This window comes from Manihot esculenta, chromosome 6, assembly GCF_001659605.2.
Source record: "Manihot esculenta cultivar AM560-2 chromosome 6, M.esculenta_v8, whole genome shotgun sequence".
NCBI classification, from domain to species: domain Eukaryota; kingdom Viridiplantae; phylum Streptophyta; class Magnoliopsida; order Malpighiales; family Euphorbiaceae; genus Manihot; species Manihot esculenta.
The window spans coordinates 21,470,078-21,493,282 of record NC_035166.2 but is presented as its reverse complement, the minus strand read 5'-3'; the positions used below and the strand labels follow the sequence as shown (position 1 = coordinate 21,493,282).

At 33.8% G+C, this 23,205-nt stretch overlaps 4 protein-coding genes across 6 annotated transcripts; 2 read left to right on the top strand and 2 right to left on the bottom strand.

Moving 5' to 3' along the window:
- Positions 1 to 219: 219 nt before the first annotated feature.
- On the bottom strand, positions 220 to 1,139 carry LOC110616537 (protein GOLVEN 7). Of its 2 annotated transcripts, XM_021758931.2 has the most exons (4): positions 1,067 to 1,139; positions 849 to 940; positions 715 to 749; positions 220 to 622 (listed from the first exon to the last, which is right to left on the bottom strand). In XM_021758931.2, exons 2-4 carry the CDS (start codon positions 934 to 936, stop codon positions 344 to 346), a joined length of 402 nt encoding a protein of 133 aa, XP_021614623.1. In that variant the 5' UTR covers positions 937 to 940; positions 1,067 to 1,139; the 3' UTR covers positions 220 to 343. The 2 variants fall into 2 exon arrangements, with proteins under 2 accessions (XP_021614623.1, XP_021614622.1); XM_021758930.1 differs by lacking the exon at positions 1,067 to 1,139 and having other exon boundaries at positions 849 to 1,037.
- Positions 1,140 to 3,651: 2,512 nt separating this feature from the next.
- On the top strand, positions 3,652 to 5,856 carry LOC110618161 (alpha/beta hydrolase domain-containing protein 17B). Its single transcript, XM_021761243.2, has 6 exons — positions 3,652 to 4,154; positions 4,243 to 4,279; positions 4,399 to 4,635; positions 4,722 to 4,769; positions 4,856 to 5,274; positions 5,373 to 5,856. The coding sequence occupies exons 1-6, from the start codon at positions 3,853 to 3,855 to the stop codon at positions 5,443 to 5,445; spliced, it is 1,116 nt and encodes a 371-aa protein (XP_021616935.1). The 5' UTR covers positions 3,652 to 3,852; the 3' UTR covers positions 5,446 to 5,856.
- An 880-nt stretch (positions 5,857 to 6,736) lies between these two features.
- Positions 6,737 to 13,796, top strand: LOC110617327 (heat shock protein 90-5, chloroplastic). Its single transcript, XM_021760051.1, has 18 exons — positions 6,737 to 7,161; positions 7,349 to 7,422; positions 7,700 to 7,825; positions 7,913 to 8,006; positions 8,095 to 8,178; positions 8,324 to 8,467; positions 8,705 to 8,821; positions 9,099 to 9,146; positions 9,237 to 9,311; positions 9,521 to 9,625; positions 9,710 to 9,850; positions 10,167 to 10,337; positions 10,423 to 10,677; positions 11,665 to 11,767; positions 11,902 to 12,076; positions 12,177 to 12,282; positions 13,129 to 13,218; positions 13,316 to 13,796. Exons 1-18 carry the CDS (start codon positions 6,886 to 6,888, stop codon positions 13,520 to 13,522), a joined length of 2,391 nt encoding a protein of 796 aa, XP_021615743.1. The 5' UTR covers positions 6,737 to 6,885; the 3' UTR covers positions 13,523 to 13,796.
- A 561-nt stretch (positions 13,797 to 14,357) lies between these two features.
- LOC110617584 (transcription factor bHLH49) lies at positions 14,358 to 19,448 on the bottom strand. 2 transcript variants are annotated; one of them, XM_021760480.2, is made up of 9 exons: positions 19,204 to 19,448; positions 17,280 to 18,291; positions 16,981 to 17,205; positions 16,830 to 16,895; positions 16,688 to 16,756; positions 16,312 to 16,383; positions 15,952 to 16,152; positions 15,065 to 15,152; positions 14,358 to 14,972 (listed from the first exon to the last, which is right to left on the bottom strand). In XM_021760480.2, the coding sequence occupies exons 2-9, from the start codon at positions 18,210 to 18,212 to the stop codon at positions 14,935 to 14,937; spliced, it is 1,692 nt and encodes a 563-aa protein (XP_021616172.1). In that variant the 5' UTR covers positions 18,213 to 18,291; positions 19,204 to 19,448; the 3' UTR covers positions 14,358 to 14,934. The 2 variants fall into 2 exon arrangements, with proteins under 2 accessions (XP_021616172.1, XP_021616171.1); XM_021760479.2 differs by having other exon boundaries at positions 18,881 to 19,447.
- Positions 19,449 to 23,205: the final 3,757 nt, after the last annotated feature.

The following is a 23,205-nucleotide window of genomic DNA, read 5'->3' as shown; positions in this document are numbered from 1 at the left end:
TCTCTATTCGTCTTTGAAGTCAAATTGGGAATAAACCTTTGATTTCAGTTTGATCTTCATCTTTTGAAATAAAATAAAATTCACCCATTCTATTTAAGTTCAGCCTACACATCTCTGCAAGTAAACATATACAGTCTAATCCAGTTCAACCCAAACATCAAATAATGAATTAATCACATGTCTCTGCAAATAAAAAAATTCAACCCATGACACAAAGTCCACGTGTTAGTATCTTTATACGATAACAAAGTTAACAAAAGCAAGACATGTAGGCTACAGAGAGAAGAGGGAGAAAAAAACATACAAAAACTAACAAAAGCACATTAATATATCAACTTTTTCATCAATTGTTTTTAGGTGGGTGATGTCTAGGAGCATGGTAATCGGCGCTGAAAGCTACAAAACCACCCTCATTATTTAGCTGTTTACTTCCTTCATTTTGATCAACAGCCTTATTCTTCTTCTTGCCTGATTTTCCTGCAGCCGCTATTTCTTGATTTGCACTTGAAATCCTTAAGCTCTCTGCTAGTTCTCCACTGCCTTTAATGGCTACCCTCTTGACGATGAGTTTTATGGGAACCATTTTCCTTCCTCCAATTGCATTTCTTCCGGAAAATTCCTCCTATATAACAAGAAAACCAGTATGGCATGATCAGCATAAACTGAAAAAAGATCATTTAACCAAAAAAAAGAAAAGAAAATATATATAATTACCTTCTCAGTTGAAATAGCAGCAGCATCTTCTGCAGCTGTATTTTCATGTCAAGATTTTAATAAAGAAAATCAGAAAAGGCTGAAAGAAACGAAGTGTCGAAGAGTATTGGCTGGGTTTTTGCATGCTTAATTACCTTGACTATCATCACCAGTGGAGAGCCATGCAGAACTGAGAAGAAGCACTAGCAAAAGGCATATAAACTTCAAACACACAGCAGCCATATTCCTGTTTAGATTCAAAAAACAGGAAAGAAATAAATGGAAGCACAATATCAGAGATTTATAGAGATCTAGATGATGATTAAATCAAGAAGGGTCAAACTATTATTAGCATTATAGGCCCTATATATACCCAAGTCAAAGCTAAACAAGAACTATGGTCCCAACATTCGCTTTCCCATGTTCAAGTAGGCCAAAAAAAAATAAAAAACAGAAATTTGCATGAACCCTCGAGCCACCTCATGTGTCAAATGAAGCGTTCACTGCGAAAATCTCAAAGCATAATATTAAAAAGTGGATCATGATGGCGGGCGAACCAACATAGATAGCAGGAGTATTGAGGTGATTAATGCAGTAACGTGCAATGCAAGATATGAGTGTTTTGCGCTTGTCTGCCGCCATTCAATCAACGAGAAAATAAAAGCTTATTTTCCTATGTGTTTCTCACATATATATAGAGAGAGCTAAGAGTTAGCTATTGCTATTGTTATTGCTCCCCACATGGCTTGAACTTAAATTCTAGGCCTTGCTCGTGGTGTGTGTGTGTTTATATATTGCAGCTCTGAAACCAGAGCTGGAGTAGGAGAGAAGAGGTCCCCAGATTTTGTTTAGAAATTAAAAATTCTGAGCTTTCTTATTGTTAGTGCTCTTGAAGACTGCGATTGCATACAACTAACTTCAAACATCTTTTCTTGAATCGGAAATTGTGCTGTAGCTAACCCTCTAGCCAGAACCATTTTCTTCCCACATATGTCCAATTGTGCATGCACCATATTCAAATATCAGAAACATTTTCTCTCGCAATTTTACCAAATTAAATTGAGCATTAAGTTTTGAACCATTGTCCTCTTCATATATGATGGACCAAAATTCTCCATAATCCGTGCAAGAGACTCTTTTCCTCCTTTCAGCAAAGTCAAGAGAGACGATTTGAAATTGAATTGGAGATGAAGTTTGGTTTCTTGGGCCTGAATGTCTCAGAACCCAGTTAAAAACAGTTTGTACTCTTGTTAAATCTGTCTTCTCATTCTAGAGATTTTTCTGTCTCCAGAATGAGAAGACATACTCCCTCCTCTCACAGTAACTTTCATTTTAGAATTTTTTTTTAAAAATTATTTATCACTTTAATAAATTCAAGATAATATTAATTTTTATTTTTTATATATATTTTTATAATTAAATAATGTTGAAATATTACTTAATTATTTCATATTTAACTTTTCACACTTCTAAATGCTATTTAATTTAAATGTAAATAAAATTAATATATAAATTTCATATAAAATATTATTTTGATATCGAAAATCTTGAATCGCGTTGACCCGAAATAAATAATGTCATTTCAAATTAACTCTGCATATTAATATTAATTGTGTAAGTAATTAAGACATATCATTTTTTATTATTTTATATATCCTGCTATTTAAATTAAATAATTATATCATTCAATTTATTATTTTATATATTCTGCTATTTAAATTAAATAATTAATACATATCATTTTTTATGTGTTTTGATTAATAATTATATGAAATTTATTTTATTTATTTCATAAAAATAAATAAGTTACATAATAAATTAAATAATTCCCTTCTCTCAAAATTGTTATAATTAAAATTTAAAGTATACAAGAAATTAAACAAAAATAGCCATTAGCAATTTAGAAGATGCACGTGTTGAGATATTGTAAGTGACAGCGTAGGATAGCAACAATGTTTAAGGAAAGTGATTAGACATTTATCCATTAAATAATTGTATAGTCATATTTCTTATTTGGATTTTTTTAAAATTATTTTATTTATAGAAATATTTAATAAATAACAATAAAAAAAATATTTGATGCTTTGCTTTGTCATTCTCAATGCCATTTTTGTATACTGTGCAAATAATTTTGCCAATTGAACTCCATGGAAAAGGAATATACAGAGTGGTAATTAATGACTATTGACAACTAGGACTTTGTACAAATGATGTATTTTGCAACCTATCAGAAAAAAAAATAAGATAAATGTCCAGTTGGATATTAAGGTGTGTTTTTTTTTTTTAAATTTCAGGTATGTCTAAAAATCAAAATTTTGCAATTTTTTGATTGATTTTATGATTTTTTTTATGTTAAATAATTTCCAACGTTTTTTTTTATTGGAATTTGATTTTTAAAATGATTATAATATATATAATTGTAATCACAAACATATCCTATTTAAATTATCATTTAAATTTTAAAATTAATTATTATTAATATTTTTTATAATTATAAAATACATATATAAATAAAAATTAATTGGATTATTTTTGTGACAATATTTATATTTATTCAAATACAAACATGAGAGGCACTCCAAGACTTAACCTGGTGAAAAGTGCATCCTCTAACTTTGAAAGGTCTAAAATTGGACTCTCCCAACTCCATTTTCAAAAAAAAAAAAAAAAAATACAAAAATGAGAGGAAGAAAATGTAAATAAAATTTACATTTAAAAGGAAGGGCTCAACTAAGATTTACCAAATTGCCACACAACTCGCATATTTCTTTATGGGAAAAGAGACAAGGGATGCAATAACACTTTCCTGGAAAAGGAAATTGCCATTTAATAGGCCTAAAATTTTCCCTTTTTTCTATATACAGCCCATAATTCATTCCTCGAATTTTGTTCTTTCTATAATTTTATTCTCTCCAGTGAACTGAACATAATAAAACCGCATGAGTTGCTTTCATTTTCTTGAGAAACAAACAAGAAGAATCGCCAAAACCAAAATCTAGAAATCCCTTTTCTCTCTCTGCTGCTCCCTTTTTTCTTTGTTTTAAGTTTTTTTTTTAACAAAAATTGGAACTTGACCATGCAACAATAATACTTGTATATTCTCACAGCTTATACTATAATCACAGACCATTGTACTTCTACCATTCTTTTGGGGTGATTATGGGAACAGCAGCGTCGTCAATGGCGGCCAAATTGGCCTTCTACCCACCAAGTCCACCGTCTTATAACATAGTAATTGATGAAGAAACTGGGAAACTGAGGATTTCAAACGTCTGTCGGAGAGACGACGTGGACGTGTTGAAGCTTTCCACAAAGAAAAGGAATGAGATTGTTGCCATTTACGTGAAGAACCCATCAGCTTTGCTGACTGTTCTATACTCTCACGGCAACGCTGCTGATATTGGCCAGATGTATCATTTATTCTCTGAGCTTAGCTTGAACCTAAACGTTAATCTTATGGGGTTAGTTTCTTCATATGTTCTTGTCCACTAATGAAATAAAATAACCATTTGAGTTTGTAAAGGTCATCAATGGGTTCTTCTTTTGCAGGTATGATTATTCTGGGTATGGACAGTCTTCTGGAAAGGTATATTCTTTTTTTTTTTGTTTTTTTATGGATATTTATTCAATAATTACCCGAAAATTCATTAAAACAAAGGAAAAAAAAGACTGATGATTATGTTTGATGTATTTGTGCACAATTAGCCAAGTGAACAGCACACATATGCTGATATCGAGGCTGCATACAAATGCCTAAAGGAGACTTATGGAGTGAAGGAGGAAGACGTTATATTGTATGGTCAGTCAGTAGGCAGTGGGCCTACTCTTGAATTGGCTACACATTTGCCCCAATTAAGAGCTGTTATTCTTCACACTCCTATCCTGTCTGGGATTCGTGTCATGTATCCTGTCAAGAAAACATACCGGTTCGATATCTATAAGGTTTGTCACCTGGATGCTCGAGTAGAGAACTTTTATATTATTTCCTGAAATGTAATAACTTTTATTTTCTTGTGTTTTCATTACAGAACATTGATAAGATTCCGCTTATTAATTGCCCAGTTCTGGTAATCCATGTGAGTTCCATTTTGTTTCCTGTGTATGGTTTTGATCGCAGCAAGTAGGGTTATGACAATGTAATTGAACTGCTGATCGAATTCAGGGAACTGAAGATGAAGTCGTGGATTTTTCCCATGGTAAGCAGCTGTGGGAGCTTTGTAAAGAGAAGTATGAGCCCTTGTGGCTCAAAGGAGGAAACCATTCTAACTTGGAACTCTACCCGGAGTACCTGAGGCATCTCAGGAGGTTCATATCCACCATTGAGAAGCTGAATTCACATCTTATAATTGCATCTGAACAAAGTTCAGATCAACCTAATCAGCCTTCGAATTCCCCACATGACAATATGGAAAAATCAAGGCCAAGCACAGATCACGGAGATAAAGGGCCTAGTACTGGGCATAAAGAAATAACTGGGCTAAGCACAAATGGCAGAGAGAAAGGAAGAGCTAGCAGAGACAGGAGAGAGAAGTCAAGAAAGAGCATAGATCGAGCAACCCAAGCCAGGAACAGCTTTGAGCGGTCAGTTCTGAGAATCCTTTGTTTAATTTCCTAAGTTTATCAGTCATTTGAGCAGGCTGTGCTGATTGTTGGCATATATAATTGTTTGGTTATGGCAGGTTGGGAGACATGTTTAAATCTGTGGGATTTTGCAATGTTGATTGTTTGAAGCAGACAGCTTCCAAGGCTTGAGATTGAAAAGTTATTTCTTGTACAAATGGGTTGTAATATGTCCTAATTCTCTAGTTCTCTGTTTGTTTTTTGGGTTGGCATCTTCACTTTGTAATACACAAGCAAATAATTTAACTGGCCAAGCTCTTTTTCAGTCTTCAAAATTCTTGTCTGCCAAATTGCCAATGAACATACATAAAGCTTCTACTCTTCTATGTTAATTGTCTTGGCTCTGTTACTCGATCATCAGCAGACTGCTTATATCTGCCAGGGTGAGAGAGGCTATAGATTCCTCCAGGAACAGATGGAAACTGGCAAACTCCCATGCCCTCATAGGAAAACAACTTGCATGTTTAATGGCAAGGAAGCTTGCTCATTCTCCAAGGAATTGCCTTCCATCTATTGTATCCTTTTAGGAAACCTATATATATTACTTGTCACTAAAAATTGTGTAACGTTTTTATGAATAATAAGTAAATTAATATTTGTTGGTAACAAAAAATTTTTATTTATAATTAATTAATGATAAATTTAACAGAAATATTATTTTATTAACAAAATAAGAATTATGAACTAAATTGCTTACTTTTAAAAATTAAAGATTTTGATAAACTAAATTACCCCAATAAATTAATAGTATAAACTATTTATTTGAATTCTTAAACATTAAATCTATATTTATTTGATATATACTATAGTTTGAATTTTAAATTTGAAAATTTCATTCTCTTAGTTATATCATTCGCCAATTTTTTAAAAATAATTTTAAAAAGGTAATCCACCAATGATAAATTTCAGTAAAGATGTTATAGATGACGTTATTTTAAACACACACAATTTTTTTTAATCTGAATTTTCATATATATAGATAAATTTTTAATAGGTGAAATTAAATTAACAAATTTTTAATATAATTTCTTGAAGAACATATATCAAGAATAATAATAACCCTAAAAGTTACTATTCGTTTTCAAATCAAGAAATAGGAAAAGAAAAATACCGCGACTAACTTTTTTTTACCATGCAATAAGATTTGGATTAAAAAATTTATAAATAAATTCAGAATAGTATAATTAAAAAAATATATAAAATGGTTCTAAAAAAAGTCATTTGTCAATTTTACATAATTAAATTGATAATTAAGTCGTATTTAAAAAAAATTGAATATGGGTAAAACAACAAAAACTATCTAGAAATTTTATTCTTTAATAAACGGAAGATGGAAGAGGATATTGTTGATGCTGACATGGCACCATCTAGGCCTTACAATTCCAAACAAAAATGTCCCAACAGAAAATCCGCACACTGGTTATCATTTCTTTCTGGAACCTTCTTCTCTTCCCCTTAAACCCCTTGAGGGTTTTTAATTTTTTCCACCGTGAAGTCAGCGGTAGATTGATAGCCCAAGCTGTATACCTTATAGCACCCAATTGAACTCTACGGCCGCCTATCTAGGGCTCAATGGCTCCAGTTCTCAGCAGAAGCTTAACTGCTGCTTCTTTGGTCTCCCTCCCCTCTTCCACACCCTTTTCACGTAAACACCTTGGCAGCAAGTCCTTTGCTCTAAGAAGCCCCTTTTTGCCACAGAATAATGGTCTCAAAAAGGGCTTCTCATGTACTGGTCTAAATTGGAAGCTTGAGAGACGAAATAATCGAATTGCTGTCAGGTGCGAGGCTGCCGTCGCCGAGAAAGAGGCCGCCGATACTTCTGGAGAGAAATTCGAGTATCAAGCTGAGGTGGGTCTCTTTTATATTTTATGTTTTAGGAAGTTTTGAGTTTGGATTTCGGTTTTTGGTCTTTATTTAATTTATTTTATCTGGATTTCTATGATTGTTACATTATTGAAGTTTTCTAATGTTATGTTCTGCTGCGAGTCAAATTTTTGTTCAAAACACTGCTGATTGAGGAGTTTAATCGTTTCAGGTTAGTCGCCTGTTGGATTTGATAGTTCACAGTCTATACAGCCACAAGGAAGTATTCCTTAGAGAGCTTGTGAGGTGAGCTAGTTCCCTGATTGCCACGAGCTTGAATTATAATAATGTACCTTACTAGTTGCTAGGTCCAACGGTTGTTAAGTTGATTTCCTCTTACATCAAACCTTTACATTACATAAAAAAGTTACTTGTCCGGAAAAATTACTATATCTTTGGTCTTTCCTTCAAGACATGTATTATTCCCCTATCCTCACTTTCCTTCATTATCTACTGTGCATAAGCCAGCCAGTGGTAGTCTCTACTTATTGATTGACTTGGTTCTTTTTACTTTTTGCTCCAGCAATGCAAGTGATGCTTTAGATAAGTTGAGATTCTTAAGTGTGACCGAGCCATCTTTGCTTGGAGATGCTGGTGACCTAGAGATTCGTATAAAACCTGATCCTGACAACGGCACGATTACCATCACGTATGCCACCATTTCCTCTTTTACAATTGTTGCATCCAAGTAAAACAAGATTGACAAGTTGATTGGAGTGATTTTCTGAATTTGCAGGGACACAGGCATTGGAATGACGAAAGAAGAGCTTGTTGACTGTCTTGGAACTATTGCTCAGAGTGGCACTTCAAAATTCCTTAAGGCTCTTAAGGTATCTCTTTATCCTCAATGTTGAATTCCAGCTCTTACCAATTCTTAGACTCTGTGAATATAGTTAAGTTCTCCCTCGTCATCTACAGGAAAATAAAGATCATGGGGCAGACAATGGTTTGATTGGTCAATTTGGTGTTGGGTTCTATTCAGCTTTCCTTGTTGCTGAGAAGGTGCAGTCTCATTTCTATGATATATTGATATGCTGCAATGTGTTGGTTACATATGAACTTTGAAGTTCTTATTGAACCTTGAAGTTCTTATTGCAGAACCATTTGTTTTCTCTGAGGATTGTTGTTATTTGTTATGTACAATCAGGTTGTTGTGTCTACAAAGAGCCCAAGGTCAGATAAGCAATATGTCTGGGAGGCAGTAGCTGACAGTAGCTCGTATGTGATTAAGGAAGAAAGTGATCCTGAAAAGCTTCTGCGTCGAGGAACGCAGATCACACTTTATTTAAGGGTATTCACGCTCTTGTTTGTTATGCATGATCCAAATGTAAAAATTATGCAGAGCGAATACATTTTTTTTTCCTTATTGAGACAGAATAACAATAGTTTCTCTTCTTGCTCTCTTCCTCTTTCTTTCCCTATACCTACTTGCATACATACACCCAAATTGTAATAAATGTAGGCACAATTATTGGATGTTGCTTTTTGTATGCTACATCAGTCTAATTATATCCTCTGTCTATTATAGGAGGATGATAAATATGAATTCTCAGATCCAGCCAGAATTCAGGGTTTGGTGAAGAACTACTCACAATTTGTTTCTTTCCCTATCTATACATGGCAAGAAAAATCAAGGACTGTTGAGGTTGGTACATCTACATCAAATTTCATTCTTGCTGCATTTAGAAGTTATTGGAGGGCTTGCATATAAAAAATATAGTGGATGGTACCTTTTATTTGAATCTACATTATGTTCTCAGTTCTTTACAAAAAGGCTAGGTATTTTCCTTTTTTCCTCTTAGTTTTTATCTTTTTTGTGTTTTGGTGGGAGGTGGGGGAGGGGGGGAAGAAGGGAAAGAGATGCTGGGAGGGAGGGTTGTTGGACAGCGGAGCAACTTTATTTCACAGGTTAATTTTGGCAGGTGGAAGAGGAGGAAGAACCAAAAGAAGGAGAAGAAGCAAAGCCAGAGGTAAATTAACATATCAGTTCTGAGTATCTTCTGTGCCTCAACTTTCTTTCTGACTATTGAATTTAAGTCAGATTATCTACCTGTGTCCAGGATGAGAAGAAAAAGAAAACTAAAACTGAGAAGTATTGGGATTGGGAGTTGGCCAATGAAACAAAGCCAATATGGGTGAGTACATGCAGTGACTTATTCATGTGTATTGAATTATGATTATGCATGTTTGTTTGTGTGCACATTAGAGAGAGAGAGAGAGAGAGAGAAAACTGGTTCACAATTGCATGCCTTTTCTTTCTTTCATGTTTTTTTTACTGTATGATTTGCATATTGTTTTATTTATCACCATAAATTCTATTTTGATTCTATCTGGTATTTTGCAGATGCGAAACTCGAAGGAAGTTGAAAAGGATGAGTACCATGAGTTCTACAAGAAAACGTTTAATGAATTCATGGACCCAATTGCTTACACACATTTCACCACAGAGGTACCAATTTTTTTTTTTTTTTTTGTGCATCTTAGTTGACTACATATTGGGCTAGGTATGAACTTCTCTTGGAAATTTTTGCAGGGAGAGGTGGAGTTTAGGAGTGTTCTATACGTACCTGGAATGGGGCCTCTTAATAATGAAGAGGTTATTAACCCAAAAACAAAGAATATACGTTTGTATGTGAAGCGTGTATTTATCTCTGACGATTTTGATGGAGAGCTGGTAAGTGCAGCCATCACTTGATAGCTTGAAATCCTAGAGGGCTGCTGTAGTGCATAGCTTTCTTTTGGCATGTGCATGTAGTACTGTAGGTTCATGCTTAGCTATTGTAAGCAGAGGTCCAGCATGTGGGCTGTATGCGTGCCACTAACTATGTAGACTTTCCTGCAGTTAGAAACTCACATTATTAATGAACATGAGGTTCTTACTTGTTATGAACATGGATGCATGCCACTAATTATGTTCATGTGAAATCAAAATCAGTATAAGATTGTTATAATTTCCTCAGAGCAATAGCTGAATCTGATTTTTCTGGCAGTTTCCACGATATCTAAGCTTTGTGAAGGGTGTGGTTGACTCAGATGATCTTCCTCTTAATGTCTCTCGAGAAATTCTTCAAGAGAGTCGAATTGTAAGAATTATGAGAAAGAGACTTGTTAGGAAAACATTTGACATGATTCAAGAACTCTCTGAAAGTGAAAATAAGGAGGTTGGTATCAGTTAATCCATGTACATCTTTTTTAAATTTATCTGGGTTTAGCTAAGAAATCAGGATATTTTTAACTTGATTTCAGGATTACAAGAAATTCTGGGAGAATTTTGGCAGGTTTCTCAAATTAGGATGTATTGAAGACACTGGTAATCACAAGCGCATAACTCCTTTGCTGCGGTTCTACACCTCCAAAAGTGAGGATGAACTCACGACCTTAGATGATTATGTTGAGAACATGGGGGAGAACCAGAAGGCTATCTATTACCTGGCAACAGACAGCTTGAAAAGTGCCAAGAGTGCTCCATTCTTGGAGAAGTTGGTTCAAAAAGGCATTGAGGTGTGTTCATTTGTAGATTTCGGCCATCCTATCCCCTGAATACTTTTAAATAGATTGAATACATGTTCTTATGCAAGGGTAAAGGAAAACCTCTCTTAATTTGAGGTGATTACAAGTAAGGAAAGGATGTTGATTATGACATAATACTCGGTGCACAAATATACTAAAGCAGGGATGAAATACATTAATGTTGCAGTAGTTTAAACATCTTTGCTGACCCTTTTTTGGTTTGAAACTTTGTTGACTGATTGATGAATCTAATATTCATGTATGTTGGTGAAACTGATGCTTACTGGGCATGTTCACTTGCGGAAATTTGAGAGTTCTCTAGAATATTTTTCTAAGTATGTTGGAAAATTAATTCATATGTGCAAATTTTTAAATTTTAACTAAGTTTTGCAAAATAGTGTTAAGTTGTTTTCTCATGTTAACAGTCTATACAGCCACAATGGAAAACAATGACTTTTTCTAATTTCTATAATCAAAATTGTAGTGCAACTTCTGTGTAACTAAAAATGAATAAATTATGTAGGAATATATTTATTTACAATTATAAAAAAATTAATCATATTATTATGAAATAAACAAATAAAACATTAAAAAAATTTAAATGTAAAATCAGTTCTCAACTTTTTTTTGTATTGTTTTGTTTTACATAAAAATGGAAATTGCATATTACTTAGAAAATAGAAAATGAAAACAAAAATATTTTCTTCATAACTAAACATGTCCATAGTTTCCCTGATCTGTTTTCCTTTTCCGCTCCCTTTGGCCTGGTTGCCGTTTGAGGTTGATGCAATGATGACGCTTTGCTTTGTCATAATTTTCTATTCTCATTGTAAAATTGTCTTAGGCCGACTGTATCAGTAGACAACTGATTGTTCTCTGTTCTTTTTGTCTTAGGCCAACTGTATCAGTAGACAACTGATTGTTCTCTGCTCTTTTTTCTGGATTCTGATGTGGTTTTATAACTTAAATTATCTTTAGGTACTTTATTTAATTGAGCCCATTGATGAAGTTGCCATCCAGAACCTCCAGACCTACAAAGAAAAGAAATTTGTTGATATCAGCAAGGAAGATCTAGAACTTGGTTAGAACCTACTGCTTCTGCAGTATTATTTATAGCGCAAATCCATTTTTCACCCTGTGCTTGTTGCCCTTGATCTTCCTTGGGCTCTCATGTGCAGTTGTGCATTCTTGCTAATAATTTGGGTTTAATACCAGGTGATGAGGATGAGGTCAAGGAAAGAGAAACTAAACAGGAATTCAATCTCCTCTGTGATTGGATAAAGCAGCAGCTCGGTGACAAGGTTGCCAAAGTCCAAGTTTCAAAGCGTCTAAGCTCATCTCCCTGTGTGCTTGTTTCTGGAAAATTTGGTTGGTCAGCCAATATGGAGAGGTAGGGATGGTTATAAGAACATCAACCCTCCAACCTCGATTATGCTTAGAATGAAAGCCCAAGCAAATGTGGATCTTCTTTTAACATTTCCCTTTTGTAGGTTGATGAAAGCACAAGCTCTTGGAGACACTTCCAGCTTGGAGTTCATGAGAGGAAGGAGAATACTGGAGATTAATCCAGATCACCCCATCATTAAAGACTTAAGTGTATGCCATTCTACTGCCTGATGGTTGAAGCCATGATATTTTGCGTTATTTCTTTATAGCAGAGGTTTATCTCTTATAAATAATTCATGAAGGAATGGAGAAATAATGTGGTAAAGCAGACTAAAAAAATAGTGACATTGAAGTGTATTTCAAGTTGGTTGAGTTGAATAGGAAATAAAATAATGGAATATTTTGTGGCTATAATACTCCTAGTAGTTTACTGTTAAAGTAGAAAAGAATAACCTTACAGGAGATAGTAAGACTTCCTTTTGATTAGTTACTAACTTACTTAAATTAGGCTGTCCATCTCTGTTATAGTAACAGGCAAGGTTTTTTCTTTGCACAAGTTTTATTTATTCTCAGTTTTCTTTGAAGTGCACTTTCTGCACTTGTATTTTTTTGGGACACAAATGACTTGACAAGTAGATGATTAGATGCTATAGTATACTTGTTAAGAGTTATGAATTGAGGGAAGAAGCAGCACCTGCGCAAAATGAGTGAATTATGGTCTCATGCCATCCCTCTCCATCAGTTCTGAGGAGTCTTCAGGAAATTGAGGTGCTAATGTTTGCGTTGGTAGTTTGAGATGTACTAGGTCACTAGTAGTCAAGAGTCAAAGACTCGAAGAGACTTGTCAAGTTGATTAGTTTTATCCTACACTGAATTTTCTTAATGTCCTGAATTGCACTGCTTGGGATATTGTGATTGACGTTCGATTTTTATAATGCTAAACTTGATATTGGATGGAAGTACTGTTCTGTATATGAGATTGTGGATGTTGAGACTGAAGCTGAAATTTATTTTAATTTATTTGGTTTATTTTACAATGGTATTGCTACTTAACAGGCTGCATGCAAGAATGCACCCGATAGCGGTGACGCCACTAGAGCTGTTGATCTTCTATACGACACAGCGTTGATCTCCAGTGGATTTGCGGTAAGGATGATTGATTGCCCTTCTCTCTTCTCCTTGGTTGGTGTCCATTAGTGTACGTAGTTTTTCACGCTAATATTTTTTTCCTATGTTATTGCAGCCTGACAGCCCCGCTGAGTTGGGTAATAAGATATATGAGATGATGGCTATTGCACTTGGGGGGAGATGGGGCAGATCTGAAGATGATGAGGCAGAGACAGTTGACAATAATGCTGCAGAATCTGTTGCCAATGCTGATGAAGCTACAGAGACGGAAGTAGTTGAACCATCAGAAGTACGGGCAGAGAGTGATCCTTGGAATGATTAAATATTTAGATATTAGAAATTTTTTGGCTATTATTACTTTAACCTCCGGGGAAATAATGCATGCAAGAGCGGTTATGGGGGAAGAGAGTAAAGAGCGCAGGTAAAGTTTGTGGTGGGAAAAAAAGAATACAAGTCTTTTTGTTGACGATTTATAGTTGAGGTGTTGGATGTTTGCCGGTGTTGGAAAACATTTTTGGCAGAATTGCTCTCTGTTCTTCCTATGAATGCCATTCATTACAATAACAAGATACCCTTTATCTTCTTAAGCTTTCAAACTTGCTCTCAAGTAACTTGACGGTTTTAGTCACCATTTATTTTAGAAAATATTTTAAATATTTTTTAGTAAAATAGCTTATTTTTTAATTTTAATTTAAAAAATAAAATTATTAAAATATTTATGTAAAGATGTTAGTGTATTTTCAAAGAAAATAATTTAATTTTTTATTTAATTTAAAAAATATTTTTCATTAATTAATTTTTTTTTAAATTCTAAATACTAAAAGGAATGAAAAATATTTTTTATGAATTAATTTTTTTATCATGTAATTCGGTGATGGGATAAAATGAGTATGAATAAATTTGAAAGATTTTAGATTTTTTTTTTTAAATTTTTAATTTTTAATTATAAAAAAAATTCGGGAATGAAAATAAGCTTCTCAATGGACAGTATGTTTTTTTTTTTAATATTCTTTTTATTGGTAGTTATTAGGAGGGAGGAAAATTAAGCTCTGATCACTTGGAGCTTTTCAGGCATCAAAAGATGGCTATTCATATAAGTTTTATTTTTTATTTTTACTAATAAACAACAGAAAGTCTTCTACTTTATACCAGATAAATGAAATAAAAATAACTAATCTGACATATATCAATCTAGAAGAACACTTCGTCGTACTACTAGGCAAGTACCTGAATCACACGACCAGATAAAGATTACCAACATGGTTTCCATTGTTCTATAAATTACAAAGCTCATTTCAATTAAGAAAATACGTGATATGAGCTTCTCTATTAGCCTATATTCATCAGAGGTATCCTTGAAGTATCAACCTATACATTCTAGCATCACATCATCCAATTCCATGACAGCCATTTTTCCAGCTTTCTGGGGAATCTAGTAATTAATTAAAGGACATACAATAGAAGCGTGGAGATCAATCTGACATCAAATAGGCAATAATCATCAAGGCAAATGGATGTCAATCTCCCTGTGTAGGTTATGCAACTGACCTTCTAAGCTCTCAAACCTTCTTCGCTTTCCACATGCAACTAAACCCTCAAACCTTTGAAGCTGGCTTAGAAGCATCTCTCTTTATCAGCCTCCTTACATCGAAGAGAATCTAGTTTTGCGTGCTCTTTATCCTCAATATTAGTGGTGCAGCCATACTTCATTTCACATAAAAGTAAGCTGAGTAATCAAAGTTCGGCTTTCATTTGGCCTTGTGGCAGTGATCCTGTAACAAAGATGACAACTTTGTGTTCAGCCTAGAAGCACTTGGCATATAGCATTGGAGAGGTTATTAGGCACAAATGGACAAGCTAATACCATTCATATCTTGGCTATCTTGTGGAGCACTGGTTGCATAGCCCATTTGGACAACATTGTGGAGCTCATAATCCCATACATTGGGAAGCTGTCAAGTGTATTAAAAACCAAATGAAATGTAAAATCAGCACATCCACATTCAAAATAATGAGTATAAAGCCTAGTTTCATTTGATTCGGTACTGTATCTACAGAATTTAATCCGCACACCGATATTTTGCCTCACCATCAGAACTGTATAGTATATACAACATAAAGCAAATAGAAACATACAGAAAGATATAAATTCCCAAATACCCCCCTTTAATTATATGTTGCAAAAAACAATTCCCAGGCAGAGTTTTCAGATTCGACAAATCAATCAAGTTCACACTGATTAACTAGTCCTTTGATAACCAAAATTTTTCTATCACTACCTGCTAATATTTCACAGGAAATTTCACTATTCAGTTCCCGTAGTATAGGAGAACTCATTAGTTCGTCCTCCGATTTTGAAAAATATATTTGAACGTCTTAAGATTTTAAAAAAATCTACTGATTAGCCATTTTGTTAGTTTTAAATGTTATATTTTTTACTATTTAGTCCTTATAGTATGGAGAAACTCATTAATTAATTCTCAAATTCTATCAAAATGTATACTAATTAGTCCCTCTCCCGTGTTGAGAGCATTTTATATTTTTCTGCAATATTTAATGGTTAAAATTAATAGAAAGACTAATTAGTAGAACTTTTAAAGTTTCGGAGACATTTTAATGCATTTTTCAAAACCGTGGAACTAACTAATGAGTTTTCCTATACAAAAAGGACCAAGTAGTAATTTTCTCTATTTCAAAATGCCAAACAATTGAAAATGTCATCAGGAATCCAAAAATGGACCAACAAATTACCTGAGTAGGCTCCTTGAATACTCCAGTCATTGGTGTCAGTTGGGAACTAATGGCTCTCCGGAGCACATCAGAATGGTTCTCCATGCCAGGAAAAGAAGCCTGGATAAGTCCTGGTTGAGATGCATTAAACGGGGGATAAACCATAGGCACCTCTGGTGAGAATTCCAGATTAGATGAAGGAACCACCCTCGAGTGAAGGATCTGCACGTACAGGCACAATCCAATATATTACAGGGACAAGATAATACACATACAAGCCTCACACGTTTACACACACAAGCAAATTTCCAACTGGCTGATCCATAAGAAACACAGCATATGCTGAACACAGCAAGTTAACTAAACTTTTATTTCACTTACATCTTTTGTGATCATTCCTTCTATATTGAAATCCAGCCTTGGATTTACTGTTGCCAGTTTCATTGATAGAAACTGAAAAACAAAAATAAAAATAAATTCAGCAAAAGCGCACAAGTTCCGAATAAAGAAGTACAATCTGAATAATAAGTCGAAATATTTTGTTAATTTTATCAGAAGCATGGTCGTGTGCGAAATCCCATAAACTAGCATCCTTCCAAAGCAATCCATGAGATGGGTAACAAAATGTTATCCACCTCAACTATCCGAACATGATTGTCCATGAAATTGCATTATTTTTCTGATACAGATGATCCATACTAATTAGGAACTGCCCAAACATAGGAAGGAAAAACGAAAATGGAATTTGACTGCATACCTCAACCTGCCGTTGCAGAGATTGTACATAGTTGATGATTTCATCTAGCATCACTGCCTTGCCAGTAACCTGCAAAATTCAATTGATGTTCATTATTATGTGAACAACTCAACTTAGCCACACTCCCTAACCAACAACGAACCTTGCTGCAACCAGGTACAAGGTCTTGCAGAAACTTCATCCTTTCACTAATCTTTTCCCTCCTGACCTGTAGCCAGAATCAATTAAGTATGGCCCAAACACTAGAATGAAACTTGCTTCAACCTGAGTAAATACTTGATGCAGAATCTTACTCTTTCTGCAAGACTATGGCTATTTGTGGCTTGACCTCTTCGAGCTCTCACATGAATATATTCTTCTTTTGGTGAATCTGAAGCTTGAGATCCTTGTTTACCTTGTTTCCCAGTGGTCTTATTGGGAGTTGAAGTTGGACTTTTGTCCATCTGTTGAACTTCAGGGTTATCCTTTGCAGCTTCGACAGATTGTTGGGCTCCCTTGCCGTGATCAAGGTCGGTATCCTACAGCAGAAAAAGCAGCTATTTAATCCAAGTGCCAAAAGAATAAGAAAAAAGTTTGCAAACAGAGTTTCTACCTGCCCATTTCTTTTCCTTTTCTTTGAGCCAAGGCTTTTAGCAGACAGTTCTCCACCATTTCCTTCCAACATACATTGCTCTTTTTGACAGCCACCACCACTGAAGTCTGCTTCCTCAGACTCATTACCAGACCCACCAGCGCCTAGTTTTCCTTCATCATGAGATCTTACAAGGCTCCCAATTTTCCTCCCATTCTTGAGTGGGCTCCCTTCAGTAGCCACAGGTTCAACTGATAAAGAAGTAGCTTTAGAGGTGTCACCCATATTCATAACATTCTTATGACCTTGTCCACCAGATACTGATTTCAACCCAGTCCCCGCAAAAAACTCTTGTGGTCCTTGCATCATTCCCCCACCCCTAGAGTAAAGATCCATCGGCTCAGGAATTCCATAAGGATTCACCATATCACTAAAATTGCCGCCATTGAAGCAGGAAAACCTAGCAGCACGCTCAATGAATGTAGAGTCCGCAGGAAACTGAGATAAGCTCTCTGGGAGCACCCCAGGTGCAGTAGGAAAGAAAATACCATCTTTCAGCATGGAACTTGGTGGATTCCACCCGATATCTGGCGCTTTATCAATACAACTTCTCAATGACGGGGGACAGCCTTTTCTAATTCCTATTGGGTTTGAAGTGCTTGCACTATTTTGGACACCAATATCACAAAATCCCAAGTTCTGTGAATTTGTGGTGTGGTCCCATAGTCCTGGACTAAAAGAGTCCACCATAGGAGCAGAAGAACAAGAAGTGCCAACTAGATCTCCTCTGCAAACTGGCATCTGATTATCAGTGGAAACCAAACCCAGAGATGAATTTGCGATACTGGCACTGCTAAATCGCCAGTCTGAGGGCACACCAGCTGGTAAATGGTAGTCTACATGATTATCATTCCTCTTATCAAGCTCGAGTTTATCTTTGTCACACATTTCCATCTATTCTTGACAAGAATAGAAAAAGTAGCCAACAATAGATGCCTTCCTTCAAAATTGTGTTTGAGCTACCAGTAACAGTCTATAAATTCAAGAAACAACCAAAAGTAAATTTCAAAATTAATCACCCACAAGATATCCTAATTGCTAAAAATGATCAAAGAAGGGAAAAGTACAAAAGGAAAAATAAATCAAAAGAAGAGCTTATCTAAAAATTATTATAAAAACAACTTCATAAACAAGCTTCAACTGATACCACAAAGTGTGAACTTAGGATACAAGAAACTTAACGATTCACAGTGAGGTCAAGATAGTCCTTCAAAAGCTCAATTCCCATCAAATTATAAAGAAATTATCTAAACCCAATAATGCTGTAACTAAAATCCCCAGGTTCCAGAATATGTTTCAAAGATCACAGAAATTGAATTGCTATCAGCCTACAAGAAGTGAAATTGAAGGGACCAAAATTACAAGAAAACAAGCACCTTCAAGACAAAAGATACTCAGAAAGATAAAGTTCAAACAAAGCTGCAAAAGGTTCCAGTAGAAGCAGTCAAATAAACAAACAAAAGAACATTGATTTCAGGACTACAAATAGCCCATCCAAAACCCTAGTCAGAGTTGAGAAGCAGGGAGAGAAAACCCAGCTAAAAGTAGCAAGAGATAGATACCCATTTCAGATTCTTTTCTACTTTTTTGTTACTGCTGCTATTCTTTCAAGCCCTTTTCCTACTCAAACAAAACTTCGTTGAATTTTTGGTCTCTGTTCTCAGTGTTCTGTTCGAAACCCTCTGTGCTTTTTTGGCACACACTCTGCTACACACTGCCACAAGCACCAACCCACACCCCACACAAATAGATATACATACACGACGAGAAATACAGAAAGGCACAAAATTTAGCCGCAGAGATAGAAAACTTGAAGATGGGTAACTGTGGAATCGAAGGGAGAGTGAAAGAAAGAAGAACCACGGCAAAGGTGCTAGATTTATACCCACGCTTGCATCAAAAAGAGAGCTTTGATGATTAACCACCGCCACTGCTACCTTAAAATGATTAAAAATTCCTCCTTTCTACTGTTTCTTCGCTCTCTTTATATTGATTACTTAATTTTTTTTCTTCTTTTAATCAGCACTTTGCTTATTTTAGTGCATAATTATGCTTAGTGCTAGCTAGCAACTGACATTGCCAACTCTCATTGTGCATTTTCTTTTATCTTATTGTGATTTTTTTACTTTGTCCTTTGGATTGTAATCTTGAAAGATGAGCTTAAGATCTTTAATGGGGTTTGTTTGGTCAAGGACCCAAAACCTTACCTTTACTTCATTTTCACACCTATTTCTGAGAGACTGTAATTAAGAAACCTTGGCGTAGAGATCATGTGGTGGGTATTATTATTGTTAATTTCTGTGAGAAAATCTATGTTATTACAGTATTTTATGTTTTGAATTTGAGAACTGACCTCATTATGATGACTTCTCTTATCTACCATTTTGATTTTTGAGTAGCTGTTTTCTGAATTAGTTTTATATAAAATTCAAATTTTTTTTAAGGACAAAAAATATTTTGTCATATTAAAAACAGTAACATCATAAAAAAATTAAAAATTTACTAATTTAATCTTTTTATTAATTTTTATTTTATAAATATTAAATAATAATTTTTTTAAAAAAAATTGGATCGTTTTTAAAAATAAATTACACTATTGCTTTATTTGTTTTATTTTATTTTTCTAATTATGCGTAATTAAATACGTAATAGATTACACGTGTACCAACCATAGTGTTTCGAAGCTTTTATACATTTGTTTATCACACAAGTTTACGTATTCTTTCATTGTACGTGAAGTTACAACCAAAAGCTTTTATAATTAATTTAATATGCACAAAACATATATGCAATTTAATATTTTAAATAAATAAATAAATAAAGACTACGTTACAGAAATCTTTCTTGGTCAGCAGATTGCTTAATTATAATAAAAATATGAATTGTGAGTTTGAATCAATATTGATGCTCAACTCAACTTGTCTAATCTTCTCTTTTACTATTAAAAATTGTCCCCTTAAGTGCCCCAATTTGCTTGTTAATCTATTTGTATTAATTGTCTTTTTTTAATAAATAACAATTAATTAGATTCTGTTCATATTCAAAAGTAATTGAATTTAATTTAGTTTAATTTTTTAATTTTTTCAAGATTTAATTTTTATTTTTAAAAATTTCAGTTATAAATCGATGACCGCCGGATTTTTTACATCTGAAACAATGGTCCGTCCTAAAAAAGAATGCAGAACCAAAACCCATCAGTTTATTTTTAAGTAGACTGATCCAACACCACAAGTTCTAATCCGAATACGTGGGACAGGTCAGATCCCATATGAGCACAAGTCCAACAGGAGGCAATTTAGTCCGGTGATATGATGTGAGGGAAAATAGCTGGTCCAATCACTTCGCAGCTCTATCTGCATGCACCGCAGGAGAACTAATAGCTGCCTGGCGTGATGAGAGAGTCTGATGCCTCCGTACGTACTAATCTGAGTGGCAGAAACACGTAACAGTGTAACAGATAAGCGGTTAAATGTTACTAACATATAAAAAAAAAGGAATAAAAGGGAATGAACATCTCTTTCCCTAACTAAATTTATACAACCACTGTAAATTCTATTTTATAGATTTCAGAACATTATAAACTAAATAAAACCTTTTGACAGTGTATGTCGTCGCAATTTCTTCTCTAGTCATGAGCCACTGCTCCAGAGAAGCCATAGAAATACTTTAGATAAATGATTTAAACGTGGATCGAAGACTCGCAACCTCATATTCATGTAATCGTATCCAAAGCTAGCTTAAAGATTGAGAAAAACTAAAAAAAAGGTGGGAGGTAAACATCTAACTTAACAAGGAATTAATTCCATGAATAATAATAGACTGTCTCCTTCTCATGTCATTATTAGTTGGCCTTGGGACTTGCAATCTCAAACACCTAAGCTTTACTAAAATAATGGAATCTCTTCCCACTTTTCTTTATTAAACCCTAATCTTTGCTTAACCCTAGGATTTAGAAAATAAACCATGTAAGAGGGAAAATGATTTGTATTGATTGGGTTGGTTTTACTAGGTACATTGGATAAATGAAGATCAATAAATCTCAAATAACAAATAAAATTGAATTTTGGTATTTTGTATTATGTAATAACAAATATTTGAAGATGATTAAAATAATGGACAATGAAGGGTCTCCTTTTGGGAAAGCTAAAAATAAGCAAGGGCTAGTGCTACCATTACCATATTCAACATGGGATGAGAGTTGGGGATTCCATATCTCTTAAACAGAAGAATCATTGATTACGACAAGTACTAATAATAAAGTGGTGAGCTTTAATCAATTAAAGTAAGCACGTTTGAGATTTTAATTATATTATGCCAATCTATTACTGTACTTAACCATTTATTACATTCACTGTATGTTTATATATATTGGTCGTACCCAATCTTAATTATCATGCATCTTATATTTTACTTAAAGCATGCTAAAACATAATAATTTAGCTGCCTACAAACCCCTTCTTTAATATATATTACTTCACAAAGCATAATTAAATTAATCGTTGCGCTTTTATATTTGGATTGCGATCGAGCCCATATTAAAGGCGAAGCGATAGCCCATTCAAATTCTATATGCAAGTAGGATTATTAGCTTGCAGTTTAAATTTCATTCGGATAAGCCAAATTAAATCCACGTAAAAGAAGTGCAGCTCATTTAAAAATGATGAATTCATAGGGCAGTCGATCCTAAATATCCATAATCGTATCTGCACGATACTAAAAAATATTAAATAATCGTCTGATAATGAGAAAATATATAATATATTCGTACATACGGTTCTGAATAGAAATAACAAGATGTATGGATGCAAGATAACAATTATGCGCCGCAAAAAGATAAAAAGAAAAGGGATAAAAAAGAGGAGAAAGAGTGTATTAGACTAATTAAGTTCACACATACATACTCTAATCCTATCATTTATTAAATTTTAATGATCATCACTTATAAAAAAATTATTAATTATTTTATATATTTAATATTGTATGTATGATAAATATAATCATTATTATAAATTTAAAAAATTATTTATTAGAATATACTATTATACATTATGAAAAATTGAAATTTGTGGGTGGAAAGGAAAGATTAGAATGTTAGATGGGTCTACAAAGTGCATGATAAATCGGCTTCAATTTTGTATGAATTTCATGCAAACATCATTGCAAAGAACAATGATGAGGTGCATGTTGTTGAGTGATTGTTATCAAACTTTTCTAGTCCTTTTTGTTTCACTTTTCTCCAAAACCCTAATTTCATAATATGATCCAACCTTTTTTCTTTCTTTCTTTCTTTATCAGAAGATGCCTCTTGAAAATGCAAGGACCTTTGCCACTCTCTCCAACCACCCAAAATAAATAAAAAAAAGAAAAAAAAAACCCACTCCCTCTCCCATGTGTTAGTAAGAAAGTTGAGTTATTATGGGACCCCTTGGCCTTGAGTGGAAGAATTGTGATAAAGGAATAGCCTACTATTCCAAACTCTTTGTCCCCTCAAATATGCATATGATTATCCAAATATCATATGAAATAAATAAATAAAATAAAATATTGATCTCATAGTACTATTGGAAGTGTTTATGGCATTTCCTACATTGATTATGCCTTGGTAGGTAATTTGTCAAGTCTCGATCATATGCAAAATTCATTGTCTGAAAAAAAAAAATTCTCATTCGGCATTATTCGGGTGGTAAAGAAAAATATTTAAATGAGTTTTTGTAAAATTATACAAAATTTTAAAATAAAATCTATAAAAAATTTGTATTTTTTATTTTATATATTTATATAAGATGATGCATTTTTTATAAAGTAATTATATTATAAAAATCCTTATTTTATTTTTTCTCTTTTATTTCTTTAGATAAAGAAAAAAAAAATCCTCTTTCTAGAATTG

Coding starts and splice junctions, on each gene's coding strand:
- LOC110616537 (XM_021758931.2), bottom strand. CDS start 936: ATGGCTGCTGTGTGTTTGAAGTTTATATGCCTTTTGCTAGTGCTTCTT. Junction 750..848: donor CACTGGTGATGATAGTCAAG/GTAATTAAGCAT, acceptor ATGAAAATACAG/CTGCAGAAGATGCTGCTGCT. Junction 623..714: donor CTGCTATTTCAACTGAGAAG/GTAATTATATAT, acceptor CTTGTTATATAG/GAGGAATTTTCCGGAAGAAA.
- LOC110618161 (XM_021761243.2), top strand. CDS start 3,853: ATGGGAACAGCAGCGTCGTCAATGGCGGCCAAATTGGCCTTCTACCCA. Junction 4,636..4,721: donor ACCGGTTCGATATCTATAAG/GTTTGTCACCTG, acceptor TTTTCATTACAG/AACATTGATAAGATTCCGCT. Junction 5,275..5,372: donor GCCAGGAACAGCTTTGAGCG/GTCAGTTCTGAG, acceptor TGGTTATGGCAG/GTTGGGAGACATGTTTAAAT.
- LOC110617327 (XM_021760051.1), top strand. CDS start 6,886: ATGGCTCCAGTTCTCAGCAGAAGCTTAACTGCTGCTTCTTTGGTCTCC. Junction 8,822..9,098: donor AAAAATCAAGGACTGTTGAG/GTTGGTACATCT, acceptor TAATTTTGGCAG/GTGGAAGAGGAGGAAGAACC. Junction 9,147..9,236: donor GAGAAGAAGCAAAGCCAGAG/GTAAATTAACAT, acceptor ACCTGTGTCCAG/GATGAGAAGAAAAAGAAAAC.
- LOC110617584 (XM_021760480.2), bottom strand. CDS start 18,212: ATGGAAATGTGTGACAAAGATAAACTCGAGCTTGATAAGAGGAATGAT. Junction 16,757..16,829: donor TTGTACCTGGTTGCAGCAAG/GTTCGTTGTTGG, acceptor TGAATTTTGCAG/GTTACTGGCAAGGCAGTGAT. Junction 16,153..16,311: donor AAGGAATGATCACAAAAGAT/GTAAGTGAAATA, acceptor CTGTACGTGCAG/ATCCTTCACTCGAGGGTGGT.